The following is a 14,116-nucleotide window of genomic DNA, read 5'->3' as shown; positions in this document are numbered from 1 at the left end:
GGGGCACAAGTCTGATTAAAAACTTCTCCCTAGGCCAACGTGGTTAAAAGTTAAAAAGTTAGCTAGTTAGCTAACTAAGAATATAAAACTGGATGGTAGCAAATGGCCATTTTGGTGGTATTAAACATGTCTTGGGGAAAGCCTGTCCCAGTTTGAATTCCAATTAATGCAATTACTATTTTCCATATTCAGATTCAGGGAGCACATATTCTCTGTAACTTAAATGAGCCAAATTATCTGTTATGTGTAGTACTGAGGGCGTTGTATTACCTGAACATTACCTGGTCAGAATTTGCTGTGCTACCTCCAATGCCTCCCAAGAGGGGCTCAGTAAACACGAACTATTCCCATAGCAGTGCCCATCATTTCTATGAGGAGCCCTTGTCATTTTCACGATGGGAACCCTGAGGCAGAGTTGGTGACTGAACTGGGGTTCAGAGTGGCGTCCTCAGGACGGGGCTGTCCGATTCTCACTCAGATGACTCTGGCCAGTCCCTGAGGTCCAGACCTTGTCACCAGCATCACTGCTGCCACCCTTCGGAAGTTTTCAAGGGATACTTATGTCTTTAATTGACAGATGAGGACACACAGGCTCTGGGGTTTTAAGAGACTTGCCCAAGCCAGTCAAGTGGGTGACAGGGAACCCTCTCCGTGGAAGGACGGAAGCGGGTCTGGCCTGGCGTGGCTCCCCCTCCCCTCTAGGAAAGGGGCCTGCACTCTCCACCCAGGTCCTCCCTCACCATGGGGCGAGCACTAAGAAGGGAATTCCTCACTCCGGACTCCCAGACGTAGAGCCACGCTTCTGGCCTGGGCTCAGCCACAGAGGAGCACGTGTTTTGTGAAAGAACTACACAGTGGAGTCGGTATCTGTGCTGTTTCCAGATCCAGCCCGCACCGGCCAGGAGCCGAAGCCAAATGATAGAACCTGGCCACACTCGGCTGGAATTTTGGGGTCACCTCTGCTGGTGCATCGCAACCCCCAGGACAGACGGTTAAAGCAGAGATTCCTGGACCTCACTCCGAGATTCTGATTTAGTAGGTCTGGGGCGATGTTGGATTCGGTTTTTCTAGCAAGCTTCCAAGGCAGGCTGATTCATGGACCACACTTGACTAGTACTGGCCTATGTTACCTTGTCTGGAGACGGACTGGCAGGGGTCTTACAGCCAGATAGTAAATATCAGAGTCTCCGCAGACCATAGTCTGTGTGGCAGCTACTGAACTCTGCTGTTGCGGCAGAAAAGCAGCCATCAACAATATGTGCTGCAACAGGCACGGCTGTCTCCTCGTAAACCTGTGCAACAGGACATGGCCAGCCGGCTGTGGCTCGCTGACCGCTCTGCAACTCGCCCATGTGCACGGCAGTGGGGACCTTATTCAGCCCCACCACTCCTTGCTTACACAGCTGTAACGTGGACATGATATTCCTGGCCATATTTTTCTCCAGGCCTATGATGAAATCATTGCTTACCAGGAAACATTTAACGACTGTTCTTTATCGGGTTCAATCAGTTCCCTATTATCTTTGACACTGGTTAGAAGTATGACACCTTCACTGATGAGGATCATCTTTGAATTTGGCTTTCTTTATGTTCCCTCATTATTAGGCATCACATAAGGGAAATAAGTATGCTAAGAGAGATGACAGAAGGACTAATTTTGATGGTTAACTTAGGAAGTTTCTTGGTATGAGAAAACAAAAATAGGGCTGGGTGATAAGAAATGAATTAATGGGTACAGTGTACACTGTCTGGATGATGGTCACACTAAAAGCTCAGCCCCCACTTTGTAATACATCCATGTAACAGAGCTATGCTTGTACCCACTATTTATACAAAACAAAAAGGAGAAAAACATAAAACTGTCTCCATCAGACACAGCAAAAAAGAGTGTCGCAAGGTCAGCAAGATGAAACAGCAGTTTCTGATGGCTCCAACACTGACTGCCTCTCCCAAGTATTTTAAGGAAAAAAAGCATTCTACAAACAAAGATATAACCAACAAGTTATATTATTTTTTATTCATGTTAGAATTTCTATCAGTGTTTGAACATTAATATTTAGAGAGTTTGTACATTTTCACCTTCCAAGGTTTGAAATGAGAAGCATGCTAGGTCACCAATGGTAACTAATAAACACTTGACAATCGCATGAATATCCATTCTGCTCTGACTCTCTTAACACTGGTAAACATTTTCTTTCCTTGCTGTAATTTACAATGAAAACTGTGCCCCACTCATGTCTCAGCAAAGTTCCAGACATTATGGATTCATCACATATAAATTCTTTAAAAATATACTTCTGTCAAAAGACTTGATGACTACTATGTACACTACAAAAATAAATCTTCATATAAATAAATTATATGGCATACTTTTATCTTTGTAATTGAAATGACACAAACTCATTTCCACCAAAATTGGCAATGAGACCCAGTTTGAATATTTATTTCCTTTAAACTCCTTACCCTAAAACCTACCATGAGTCCTTAATGTCAATGTTATATACTCTGAACTATTTAACATTAGTAAGCACTCTATACAAATAAAAATTCTGTCCAAAAGTAAAACATAGCTGTAATGTTTCCAATAGAAATAAAATCCCTGCATTTTTTTTTTGTTATAAACTGGCATGACAAATACTGTAGAGGAAAACATTCTTATGATACAAAATTATAAATATCAGCAAAGTTCTTTTCTTTTAAAATTAAAACATCCAAATGAACAAACAGGACAGACAAAATAAAACTATTAAAAGAGAGAGAGAAATTCTAATTCCCTGCCAGCCCCCCAGTTCTCCCTCTGCCAATGTGACTATGGGAGGAAGTTCTACACCGTGCAGAAATCAGGGGCCGCACAGGCTCTGGCGCACCACGAGCTGGGCTCAGGAGGGAGCGAGGGCACGCCAGGAGCCAGCGGGAAGTCGACTTCAGAATTTCGCATCGTCCCTCCTCCACGCAGGACACGTTTTCTGAGCAGAGCTGGGTGTGAGGTCAGCAGACCGTGTGGGTGACAGGCACCAAGACAGCAGCAGGGGGTGGCCAGGGTCCCCAGCAGAGTCACACACACACACAGCCAGCGGCCACAAGCGGCTCCCAATCTGCGTCTTAGAGTTTCGTGGTGCGTATCAGGGTCTGAGGTCACTACGCTGTGGGTATTTCTGGGGGCCCATTACCTCTCCGTTCAGATTTCCCATGTAATTTAAAAGGGAGTAACAGGAGCTGCCACTCGTGAGCGCCTCACAGTAGCTCAGGCTTCAGCCCTGCAGGGACCCCACCCTTTCCTCTGACTTCTCGTAACAAGGCGCTGGTGTGGACTTGGAGGGGGAGCCGACACTGGGTGCTTCCCTGACATGTGCTGGTCTCTGGCTACAAGGTGAGGGAGCCCGCACCTCAGAGCAAAAGAAGAGAACCAGTACACAAGCAACTTTAAAAATATGCCTGGCTGAGACCTGCCCCTGCCTACATCCTTCAATGGGGTGTATCTGCCCACCTGCTTTCCCATATCACACTGAAAGAGCACTAATGACGGGGAGCATGGAGACGATGTTCGGATTTATTTAGGAAGTGCGCACCCTAAACGCTGGTGCACGAAGAACCCCTCTGGAGCTCTTATCCTACAGAAGGCCTGCCTCTGCACCACCACAAAGCATGCTCACCGCTTAAAGAAGATGCAAACGGATCCAGAAGGCCTCAACCAGCTGTAAGAGAGGGAGTTTAAACTATAGGGACTCAAAACATCATTTCTGGGTGATTGTGGGCCAAGAATTAACCAAATAGGTTTTTCTACCTGTGACAGGGCCACATCCACTCTTGAATTTGGGGGTGTTGGGGGAGGGGTCGTGTGTATGTTGGTTGCAAGAGGGGCACAATGCTGCACCTTTTTAGAGTGTACATACTCTCAGAGCCCAGCCAAAGCTCAGCACCAGGCATGTCACCCAATTCTCTAACACCCACGATGCTGAACTGATGTGAGCTCCACACCCTGAGGTTCCAGCATCCATCACAATGATCCGGGAGAAGGAGCTTATTCCCCTGAAGCACAAATTGGGGTCCTGGATGGCAGCCAATGATCGTAAGAGATGCCGTGGACACAAGGAGAATCTAGCTTTTGCCGGGCTGATTCGAAAGGATTGGGTGGATGTTTAGGGCCAGCCCTCACCAGCACAAAGTAATAAGAGATATCCTGACGCTTCCAGCCTGACTAGGTCAGAGCCTACTAAAGGTTACAGACAGTGCAGAGAAACAAAACAAGACAAAAAAAAAAAATCACAGTACAGTACATGGTGAACTCACACACGTGTTCACACGCACAGCCAAACAAGAGGACCGCACACGACGACAGCTAGAGAAGCCACCAGGATTAACGTGCTTTCTTCATATCCGCTCATTAAACAAAAAAATTACCACGCATAGCGTGTTTGAAAGTTAACAGTAACATTTCATACTACCACAGGGTTGTGATATGCAAATTTAAAATATTTTAAACAGAAACCTTTACAAAATAATCCTATTACATAAGCAATATTTGCATAGAATTATACAAGTAAATTATACAATATTTAAGCAGCAGCAACATATGCTGGAATTTAAGACTAATGAAGCTTGGTTGTGGCATGGAGCCCAATGCTCGAATACGGACAGGCCCCGCTGTGGCCTCTGCACTCTGGGGCAGGCGTGGAGAAGCCCCAGATCATAGCTTTACATCCTTCCTTCCTATATTACACATGTGTACACCTCTTAAATATTTATAGAAATATTTAACAAAATAATACAATCGGTTACAGTAACAGTGAACTGCTGTCCTGGCACAGGGCATCTTTTCCATAACTCCAAGCAGTTCTCTTCAAGCAGTTCTGGAAAGAGGTGGGGGTGGGGGGTTTCCAATCTTTGGCCTCTTTGCTTCAGATTTTAATCACCCTTTAAAAGGAAACAGAAAAGGAAGTTGAACAGAGTAAGAGGTGTGTGAGTCCGTATTTATAAAGTACAAAAGCAGGCGGGAGTGATCTTGGTATTAGAAATCACGAGAGTGGGGTGTGGGCCTGAGGGGTCCCTGAGGGCCGCTTGTGACCTCTCCCTTCATCTGGGGGCTGGTTACACGGATGCGTTCCCATGTGACCAATTCGCTGTGGCATGCACCTCCATGCAGACTGGCACAGGTAAAAGGTGGTGCTGTTGGTGCCATTGTGGCACCGCACCGACCCTCCGCAGGCCAGCAGCAGGGGAAGAGACCTGGTGTGCAGCTGGGCCGGTCCCCCAAGGATGACAAAACTCCAACACATCAGCCTTGCTCTGGGGATTAAAGGTCACTGGGGTCCAGCGTGGGATGTGCCCGAGTGCCGCGGCCCCTTGGTGATGCCGAGAACCCCAGGAGAACCTTGCCCTCCTCTCCGCCTGGCTCTAGGTCCCTCGGCTGCCCTTGTCAGTGGCACACACCTCAGTTGGAGCTGCTTCCCCGGGGCCTCTCCTCGCACTCCACGTCCTGCAGCTCAATGACTTCCACCTTCGAATCCCTCCTCTCACACCGGACATGGAAAGGCACGTGGGGGTCCTCGAACAGGCCATGGTCAGTCTCGGGGTAGCCCTCGTAGCCCGGGCAGAGCCCCCCTCGGGGGTTCCGCCCAGGCCCGGGGGCAGGCGGTGGGCGCACGGCGACAGTCACGGAGGCAGAAGCCGTCACAGTGGTGATGGGCTGGCAGTAGCCGGGCACGGAGCTGCCCATGGCAGTGGACGCTGGGTTCCGAGGGTTGTGAGAACGGGCCCCGCGGGGGCCCCAACGGTCCCTATTGCTAGGGCCAGAATGCCCTTCAGTAGAAATTTCAAAAGCGTCTCTGCGCGGTCTGTAGGGGGGTGGCCACAAGCCTTCTCTGGGGGCGTCCCTGCGGGGCTGCTGGCCTTGCCGTCCGGGAGGCAGGGACCCTGAGTCCAGGTGGGGCTGCTGTCGCGGGTTCGAGGGTGGGTGATGCCTGGATTCGGGATGGACCACCTGCAGAGGGCAAGGGTGGGTTAGAAGGGGGGGGGAGGGTCTGCCCCAGGCTGGGCATGGTCCCCGCAGCTCCCACACCTCCCTCCTTGGGTTTCACCAAAGACTCAGTCGACCCCGGGGAGCCCATGGGGGCCTTCCACCCACAAAAGAAAAGCCCGTTCTTCTCATAACCTCCGAGACCTGGCAGAGGAGCGTGTTGTTTGAATCCTGTTTCCAGGCCTTCTCTGACACAGCTGGCTGGACACGTACTGCTGTTGCCCATAAATGTGGGCTGTGGTCAGAGCATCCAAGCTGCTGCCCCCCCACCCTGTCCAGTCCTGCAGGCCCTGAGCTGCTCTTCTCCCAAAGCTGCTAAGTGTGCGGCCCTGGCTGGCCTGAGTGCAGGACGCTGGCAGGACCGTCTCTGCCTACTCTGTCCAACACGGCAGCCGCTCCAGACGTGTGGCTGCTTCCGTTTTAATGACCTAAAATCCGAAATCCAGCTCCTCGGTAGCCCCGGCCACATTTCAAGCGCTCCCAGCCACGTGTGGCCGGTGGCTCCCGTCCTTGAGAGCAGAGGGCACTCTCGTCACCGCGGAGGGCTGTGGCGGGCAGCCCGCTTCATCTGATTGTGAAGAATCTGGTCTCTGCGTCTCTATACAAAGCACAGAGCAACACAGTGGCCACATCAATCAAAAGGACCGTGACCAACTTCAAAGTCGTTCAGCTTGTACCTATTTTTAGGCTCCCGCTGAACAAAACCAGATTCACACTGCAGCTCAGCGGGGTCGTCACGGGGGGTAGGAGGAGGACAATTCAGGTTATTTGGTTGGCCTTTCTCTCTTTCACGGAAGGGCTGCTCTGGCCTGGGACTGGAATACCCATTTCCTGGAGGGACAGCAGGGGGTCCTCAGTGGAGCAACATGAGCCTCAGAGCCTTCCTTGAGTTTTCGGGGCTGAGCCCATCCCAGGGAGCACAGGGCGGAGGGAAGGACCCAGGTCCCTGGCCCTCCGAGGAGGGGCCCCCAGGCTCCGGTGACCTCCTGAATCACTGAAGGCCAAGAACTCAGGGGTGGTTCTCGGCCTCTCTGCTCTTTCCTGCCACCTGGAACATGAGCTTGGAGCCACAAAAGCTACGGTCAAGTATTTAGACAATAATAACGAACGTTGTGTCAAGGGCAATGAAACCTAACAGAAGTGAGAGAAGAAAAAAACCTTACTTCTGCGGGCAATAAAAATACTACTAGTTTTAGAAAGTATCACTCAAATGACATGCACCTTAAGGGGGGGCGGGAAAGGCAAAGAATGTTTTATCTCTGGCCTTTGAAGCCCAAATGTCCTCACCGCGAACAGGACAGATGCTACTGCTTTGTGCAGTGACATTACTGGCCCTGCCCCTTTTTATCCTGTATGAGATCAAACCACAGGAAGACGGCATCTTTATAGTTGAGAAGAGTTGAACGTTGGCCGTCTCCTGTGATCTGACCTAGCCTGTACTTTCTCTCTGCATCCCATTCGCCGGCGTGATGTGCCGCGCAGAGCGGACAGGAGGCCGCTGGACCACTGGGCCCACTACCTCGGTGGGAAGACCCCTCCCTCCCCGTTCCGCAGGGCCACTTACAGTGGAGTGGGCGAAGACCGGGTTTTCCGTGGCTTCCACGATCACTTGGTGGGCAGGGCCTCCCGCGCCCTGCTGGGCCTCGTAGTGTCGAAGCTCCTCGCTGAGGCCTGACACTGTCGTCTGGGAACTATACTCGGAGTCGGAGGAATCAGACCCGCTGTGCATGTGGCCGGGGGGCATGGAGAACCGGACCACGCTGGGGGGTGGCTCAGGGGAGGGTGTGGGCAGGCGGTTCAAGCCGTTGGCTGGAGACACCTATTTAAGGGGATTCCATGTTACAAGTGTTCTTGTCCATTTACCTGCTGGCCACGCTCAGAGTTCAAAGCACGGTGTTATTCAGGGGCCTCTGTCCTCTGCCCTGGGGCCCTGCGCACTGTGCCGTATTAGCCTCCCCCTTTCTACCACCTGGAGGATCCTCGGTCCCGCAGCTGGAGCAGAACTGTCCTCTGCTCCACACTGGAAAGGTGGGATGTGTACTTTTTACCCTTGTGAAGTCCGATTATGTATCTCAAGGGGAAAGTCTTCATTTACTGTACAAAGATCTGTAAGACCCAGGCTGCAACAGGTTGGTTGAGAGGAACCGAACCAAACCCGCCCTCCAGCCCTCAAAGCCGGCACACCGAGGAGGAAACAGACAGGCCCCAGATGTTTACTGAAGAACGACCAGCAAGTGGGGAGGCAGCTAAGTGTAGAAATGAAGAGCGGCACAGGAAACACAGCACTCAGCTGGCCTACACGTGGGACGTCCCCGTGTCACTACTGACCTCAGGATATGGTCCAAAGAAAGACAAAAGCACGGGAAGCAAAACCAGCCCATTGAGAACGCCGAGGACGGTGAGGATCGCCAGCACAGCAAAGAAATACCTGGGAGATCGAGAGGAAACGGGAACAGGCGCTGTGACAGGGTGGATCGCGCCACCCTCCGTGTGCCCGACACAGCAGCATGGCAACGCCAGAAATGACCAAAACCCACCCGCTGAAGAGGCTGTTATCACATTCAACACAAGGTGAGCTTTTGTTTTTGTTTCTTTACCTTATGGCTTTGAGGACTACATTCCACAACCCAGAGTGTTAGTTCATGAAGGGAAGAAAAAAAAATCAGTTTGTTAATTTGCTGAACTCTGATGGCATGTAATGTTATTTATGAATGTGTTACACAAACACAAAAATATGGAATGCGACCTGAATGGCTGGGCAGACTGAAAGCACAAACACAATGCCGAGGGGCCCCGCTCATGAAAACCCAGCAGAAGCAAACAAATGAAGTGAAGGGTGTAGAATTTAAACAATTTAGCCCAGGAGGAAAAGCAGCCCCCTTCTGCAGGCTGCTAATCCACTGTGAAATGCTTCTGCATCTTACGGCAGAATCTCTAATTAAGTCTCTAGCGTATCAGGTAAGGCTTTCCCTGGGCTTTCATTAATCACAACTTTCTGCCTAGAATTCTGTGAGTTCCAGTTTTACCAAATAGCTCCAATTGCAACCTTTTTAGAACACAGGAACCAGCTTTCTGCAAAGAAAAGGCTGCCCAATCTGTGGGAGCCGGGGCATTGTGCTGGGCGAGGGCGCTCCACAATGGCGGGGCTGCTCTGCCGGCCAATCTTTTGTTGAACAATTTAGCATCTCTGAATACTCTTGTTTTGCGTCAGCCAATTCAAACATAAAGGCCGCAGCACCATGGCAGAGGAGAAGAGTGCACAAGTAGTTCTGCTTTCCCACCATTGAGGGCTAAGGTCTGGAATCCTTCATGAATACCAAGGTAAACCTGTCAGCCAGGGACAGCCGCTGGCGGACACTCTGCACGGCTGGAGGGCACGGACTCCACGCAGGGATGCGTTTCTGGAACTAATGATTTCTGGGGCAACTCGGATGGAAGTGGGCTGGGGTGGGGGAGAGAATCAGGATGTTCTGGGAAGAGGGAAGGCAAGATATCTATCTGTTAATGGTCCTCTGGTTCATAAAATTAAACAGGCAACCAGTGCTGCCGTGTCTATATATGTTTTGACATCAGATGAAAGGAGAGAGAATCCCTGCAAAAATACAAATACCTCGCAGCTATTGTAAACACTCAAAACTTCTGAACTGCATTAGTAAAAGCCAAGCAGCCAGTGTCTTGGTCTAATGTAAACTGCTGGAACTTTCGGCTGGGGCACGTATCAGCAGCCACATTAAGACATTTGCATCCCATCCATCTAGCTGAAGCATAAACAGGCCAATTAGGTTTCTGACGGCTCAGCATATACAGTGTCTGCTCATGTATTTGACCTTGGTGAGGCCTTCATCAGGTTAATCCATCCCGTTCTAGAAAATGGGAAGCCCTTTTAAGTGCTTGAAAGAGGAACCCTGATATTTCTGGGCGGGAACAACCCCGGGTGACAGGAGAGTGCTGGGATTCTGGCTGCCAGGTTTCCAGCTGGGGGCTCTAATTCAGGCTCAGTTTCCTCATTCAGCGTCCCCCACAAGGCTGAGTGAGACCCTCCTGTAAACTCACGAGACCACAGCACACCGTGCATTTCCCCTGGTTTTGCCTGTGAACTCGTCTCTGCCCCCAAAAGACCTTAAGCTACACAGAGGGATATGGGGGGTCCCCATTATTTGCTGTTGTGCAAATGGCACTTACGAGGTGCTTGTTATATTTGTGTTTTTTTTTTTTTTTTTTTTTTTGAGACAGAGTCTCGCTTAGTCGCCCAGGCTGGAGTGCAATGGCGCGATCTCGGCTCACTGCAAGCTCCGCCTCCCGGGTTCACGCCATTCTCCTGCCTCAGCCTCCCGAGTAGCTAGGACTACAGGCGCCCGCTGCCTCGCCCGGCTAATTTTTTGCATTTTTAGTAGAGACGGGGTTTCACCATGTTAGCCAGGATGGTCTCGATCTCCTGACCTCGTGATCCGCCCGCCTCGGCCTCCCAAAGTGCTGGGATTACAGGCGTGAGCCACCGCCCCCGGCCTGTTATATTTGTGTTAAATGAGAAAGTAAATATGCAGAAGAAACTCTATTTGACATTGGGCTTTTATATCATAGCGATAATACGTCAGTGCCTGAAAAAGTGGATACTAAGAACAAAGGAAAAGCTAAAATCAAACTAAGAACTAATATAAATAAAACATAGACCAAAACATTTAACTCAGTTGGGCAACGATCTATTTGGTATTGGCAAACAGGAATTTAGGAACTGGCTTGCTGGCTTAGCAGTAGTTTGTGCTGAGAAGTCTAGCTCCATGGACACTGCAGGGAGGTAGCTGGAGATGCAGACCCAGCCCTCACCCCGCCTCCCGCCCCCTGCCCCCCGAAATCAGCCCTGCACTTAGCCTCAGATGATTCCTCAGCACATCGGTGTGAGAAGCGCTGGTCTACAGCGATCCCACCTCACCATCACTCTACGCAAAAACTGCAACAAGCAAGCTTGGCACTCATTCTAGGAAGGCAGCCTCCACGATGCCAAACCGCCCAGCGGGCTTTGCCACAGGCCAACCCATGGACTCATCTTTCTCCCGTAATAAGACTTTGGCTAAAACTTCTAGTTGAAACCGTCTTCTTTTTACTCGAAGACGAGAAGCCTGTCTCTCTCTCTGACGCACACGCCACCTCGCAGCACCGAAGCCAAACAAACCCATCGCTTCTCACAGCTGGTTGTGCCCTGTCACGGTTCCAATCCTGGACTATCTTTTACTTATGGGGGATTCTGGCCTTCGCGCTCCATAAAGCAGCAGGTTCCATCCGAGAGCAGCTCCCTCACAAAGCTATGGAGGCCGCTCAAAACAGCAAGTGGCTTCCTCCTCTGCAGTTCTCAAATTCTTTTCAGAAGGAAAACTCACTGTTCTTTTATACTTCACAAAGTCATATTCTTAATTAAATCAACTGGAAATGACTTGCCTTGAGATCCAAACTAGGCTTAGATTCCCAAGAGTTGACACCAAAGTCCAATGCTGAACGCTTCCTAATTGTGGGGACTCGAATATGAAATCTGGGCACATCATTTTCACTTCTTAGAAGAATAAAGTCAGGTGAAAAATTTAGGTATTGTTAAGCTTTCCTTCCTACAGTTTGAAGGAGAGGGAGCATCGGTCAAATCTGGCATCTCTTTCTACCGATGTTTCTAACCCGAGACACCAGTATCGGGCCACCTATTGGGTGATCCTTTGGCTTCAAGCTGTGGAACTGTCCTTGCTGCCAGGCCCAAACCCTTTATCTTCTGTTTCCAAGATATTCCCCAAGAGAGCTCTAGAGAGAGCCTGTCTTCATACCTCTGAGTATCTCTAAGTTAACAAATTCAAAAGAAAGCAGAGTCACAATGACGAGATGCTGCAATCTACCAGATACAGAAGGAAATAAGCAACCAAGATCGCCTGAGTTAATGATAATGATTTTTTTTTTTTTTTTGAGACAGAGTCTCACTCTGTCACCCAGGCTGGAGAGCAGTGGTGCGATCTCGGCTCATTGCAAGCTCCGCCTCCCGGGTTCAAGTCGTTCTCTGCCTCAGCCTCCCGAGTAGCTGGGATTACAGGTGCGCATCACCACGCCCGGCTAATTTTTGTATTTTGAGTAGAGATGGGGTTTCACCATCTTGGCCAGGCTGATCTTGAACTCCTGACCTTGTGATCTACCTGCCTCGACCTCCCAAAGTGCTAGGATTACAGACATGAGCCACTGCACCCGGCCCAATAACAATGATTTTTAAAACATGTCTCCTTGCACACGCCTGCTTACCTGACGATGAAGTCGAACTCAGATCCCGCAAGCATCAGCACTCCCAGGAGAGTGGACACGGCGCCGTCCAGGACGGGCGCAAACATGTGCTCCAGGGCAAGCACAGCCCTGCGGTTCTTGTCACCGATGGCTGTCAGAAAGGCCTGTGCAAGGAGAATGTTCACAAGATCAGGTTCCTGGACTTCATATGGTAAGTGCTCAGCTCTGTTCTAAATGCTACAAGCGCTCAGAACTGCTCACACCTTGCTGTTTCGGCTGCTGGAACGTGTGGTCAGAGAAGCTCAACTAGCTACATCTAGACTTAAACTAAGACGACCTCTTCACGACACGGGGTCATATTTGGTGTTGACATAAATCTTGAACACAATAAAACCAAAACTATATAAAATGGACAGAAATGTCCCCTTCTTTTCACTGCTACTCACCCCTAAGTTTCCCCTGCTTAAATGATCTCACCCCACTCACAGGTGAGACCTCCAATTCCCACAGCAACAGGATCCTGGCTAATGCACTGGATGGCCAAGAGCTTAGCTCAGTGTCCCAAGTCATTGGGTGCTACACACACGTCCTCACGATTATGCAGAGGTGAGACCTTCTGTCGCTGTTTCAGGCTGTGTTTGTAGTACATCTAAGCACTATGAGAGTATTGCAAGAAATACACAGGACTGTACATTTGAATCAAGCCCTTTCGAATGCTGTGTGGACACATCCCTGTCTCTCCTGCAGTCCTAAAGCTCTTCCAGGCCAGGAATGCTGTTGATACTTAATGGGAACTTTGCAGAGTAAATTCTGGAAGATGAGACTGTTGGCCTGTTCGTGTGACCCCTGCAGGGAGTGTTAAGCCTGGCACAAGCTCTCTGAAGTTCAGGCTGTTCAGGGTTACGCCGAGAGGAGAGCGCTGGGTGTCTTTGGCAGGATGCGTTTCTACGCCTTACCTACCCGCAGAAGGACTGAGACGGTCGTTCTCCCTAACAGATGCAAAAATACCAATATACAAAGGTGTGCTAAGAGTTTTCATACTTTTCTCTCAAGCAGGTTCTACTCTTTCAGAGCTGGTAAAGACGTTAGGGTCAGTATGGCTGCCTTCGGCTCCTGGCAGAAGGCACCAGCGGGGTTTTTAGCCATGCTGCCTTACGTCATATTTGGGCCACGAGGCCATAAGGGCCACGTCGTGATGACCACGTCGTGATGACGCTGCTTCTGTGTTACCAAGACAGCAAATGAACGGGAACCCACTGATTTCCCGAAGACATCCGTGGAAGAAGAAACTTCTTCACAGCCTTATTCCACCATTTTACAAACCTCAAAAGAGCAGTGACTGGCAACTCTAAATGCAGTTTCACACGGAGGATGAGAATACTGAAAATGGCTTGGACTCGAGGTCCTGGAGTTTAGAGACTGTAGTGAGCATTTCCATGGTAAAAATCTGTTCTGGAGAACTGTTGGCCATGCTAGCTTCCAAAAAAGGTGGTTTCCATTTGCATCAGAATAAAATAACTTGTGGATTCTTAACTCACATGCAAATTTATCTCCCTTTTGAAGAACTGTATTAGAATTATGGGTTTTCTAAACTCTAGGCTGGCACTCTTCTTTTTTAAAAAATAGTCCCTCCTCCCAGCTCAAAGGAAGAAAATAATTTGAGCAGGCTCAAAATTTAGAGAATATTGTTTCTGTATTATTGGCTTTTTATGATACACTGTAAAAAAATGGGATAACTTCAACAAAGTGTTCCTTCCAAAACACAAAAGTTTACAATCTCTCAATTATATCACAATAGCCCTGGAGAGACTGCAGAAGGCACAAGGCTACGGCCTGTGTGGAGACATGCATGTG

At 49.6% G+C, this 14,116-nt stretch overlaps 1 protein-coding gene across 2 annotated transcripts in view; it reads right to left on the bottom strand.

Moving 5' to 3' along the window:
• Positions 1 to 1,565: 1,565 nt before the first annotated feature.
• The window catches only part of PTCH1 (patched 1), a 69,472-nt gene continuing 56,921 nt past the window's right edge, over positions 1,566 to 14,116 (bottom strand). Inside the window, exons 20-24 of one of the 2 annotated variants that reach the window (XM_050761980.1) lie at positions 12,284 to 12,426; positions 8,345 to 8,444; positions 7,581 to 7,835; positions 5,431 to 5,980; positions 1,566 to 4,914 (exon numbers count right to left, since the gene is read on the bottom strand). In XM_050761980.1, the coding sequence (XP_050617937.1) occupies positions 5,432 to 5,980; positions 7,581 to 7,835; positions 8,345 to 8,444; positions 12,284 to 12,426 (1,047 nt within the window). In that variant the 3' untranslated portion in view covers positions 1,566 to 4,914; position 5,431. Of the gene's footprint in view, positions 4,915 to 5,430; positions 5,981 to 7,580; positions 7,836 to 8,344; positions 8,445 to 8,613; positions 8,630 to 12,283; positions 12,427 to 14,116 lie in introns of those variants that run through there. The other variant, XM_050761981.1, reaches the window with a different exon arrangement.

Source organism: Macaca thibetana, chromosome 15 (assembly GCF_024542745.1).
Source record: "Macaca thibetana thibetana isolate TM-01 chromosome 15, ASM2454274v1, whole genome shotgun sequence".
Taxonomy (NCBI): Eukaryota; Metazoa; Chordata; class Mammalia; order Primates; family Cercopithecidae; genus Macaca; species Macaca thibetana.
The sequence above is the reverse complement of the archived record's forward strand: the minus strand, read 5'-3'. Positions and strand labels throughout refer to the sequence as shown.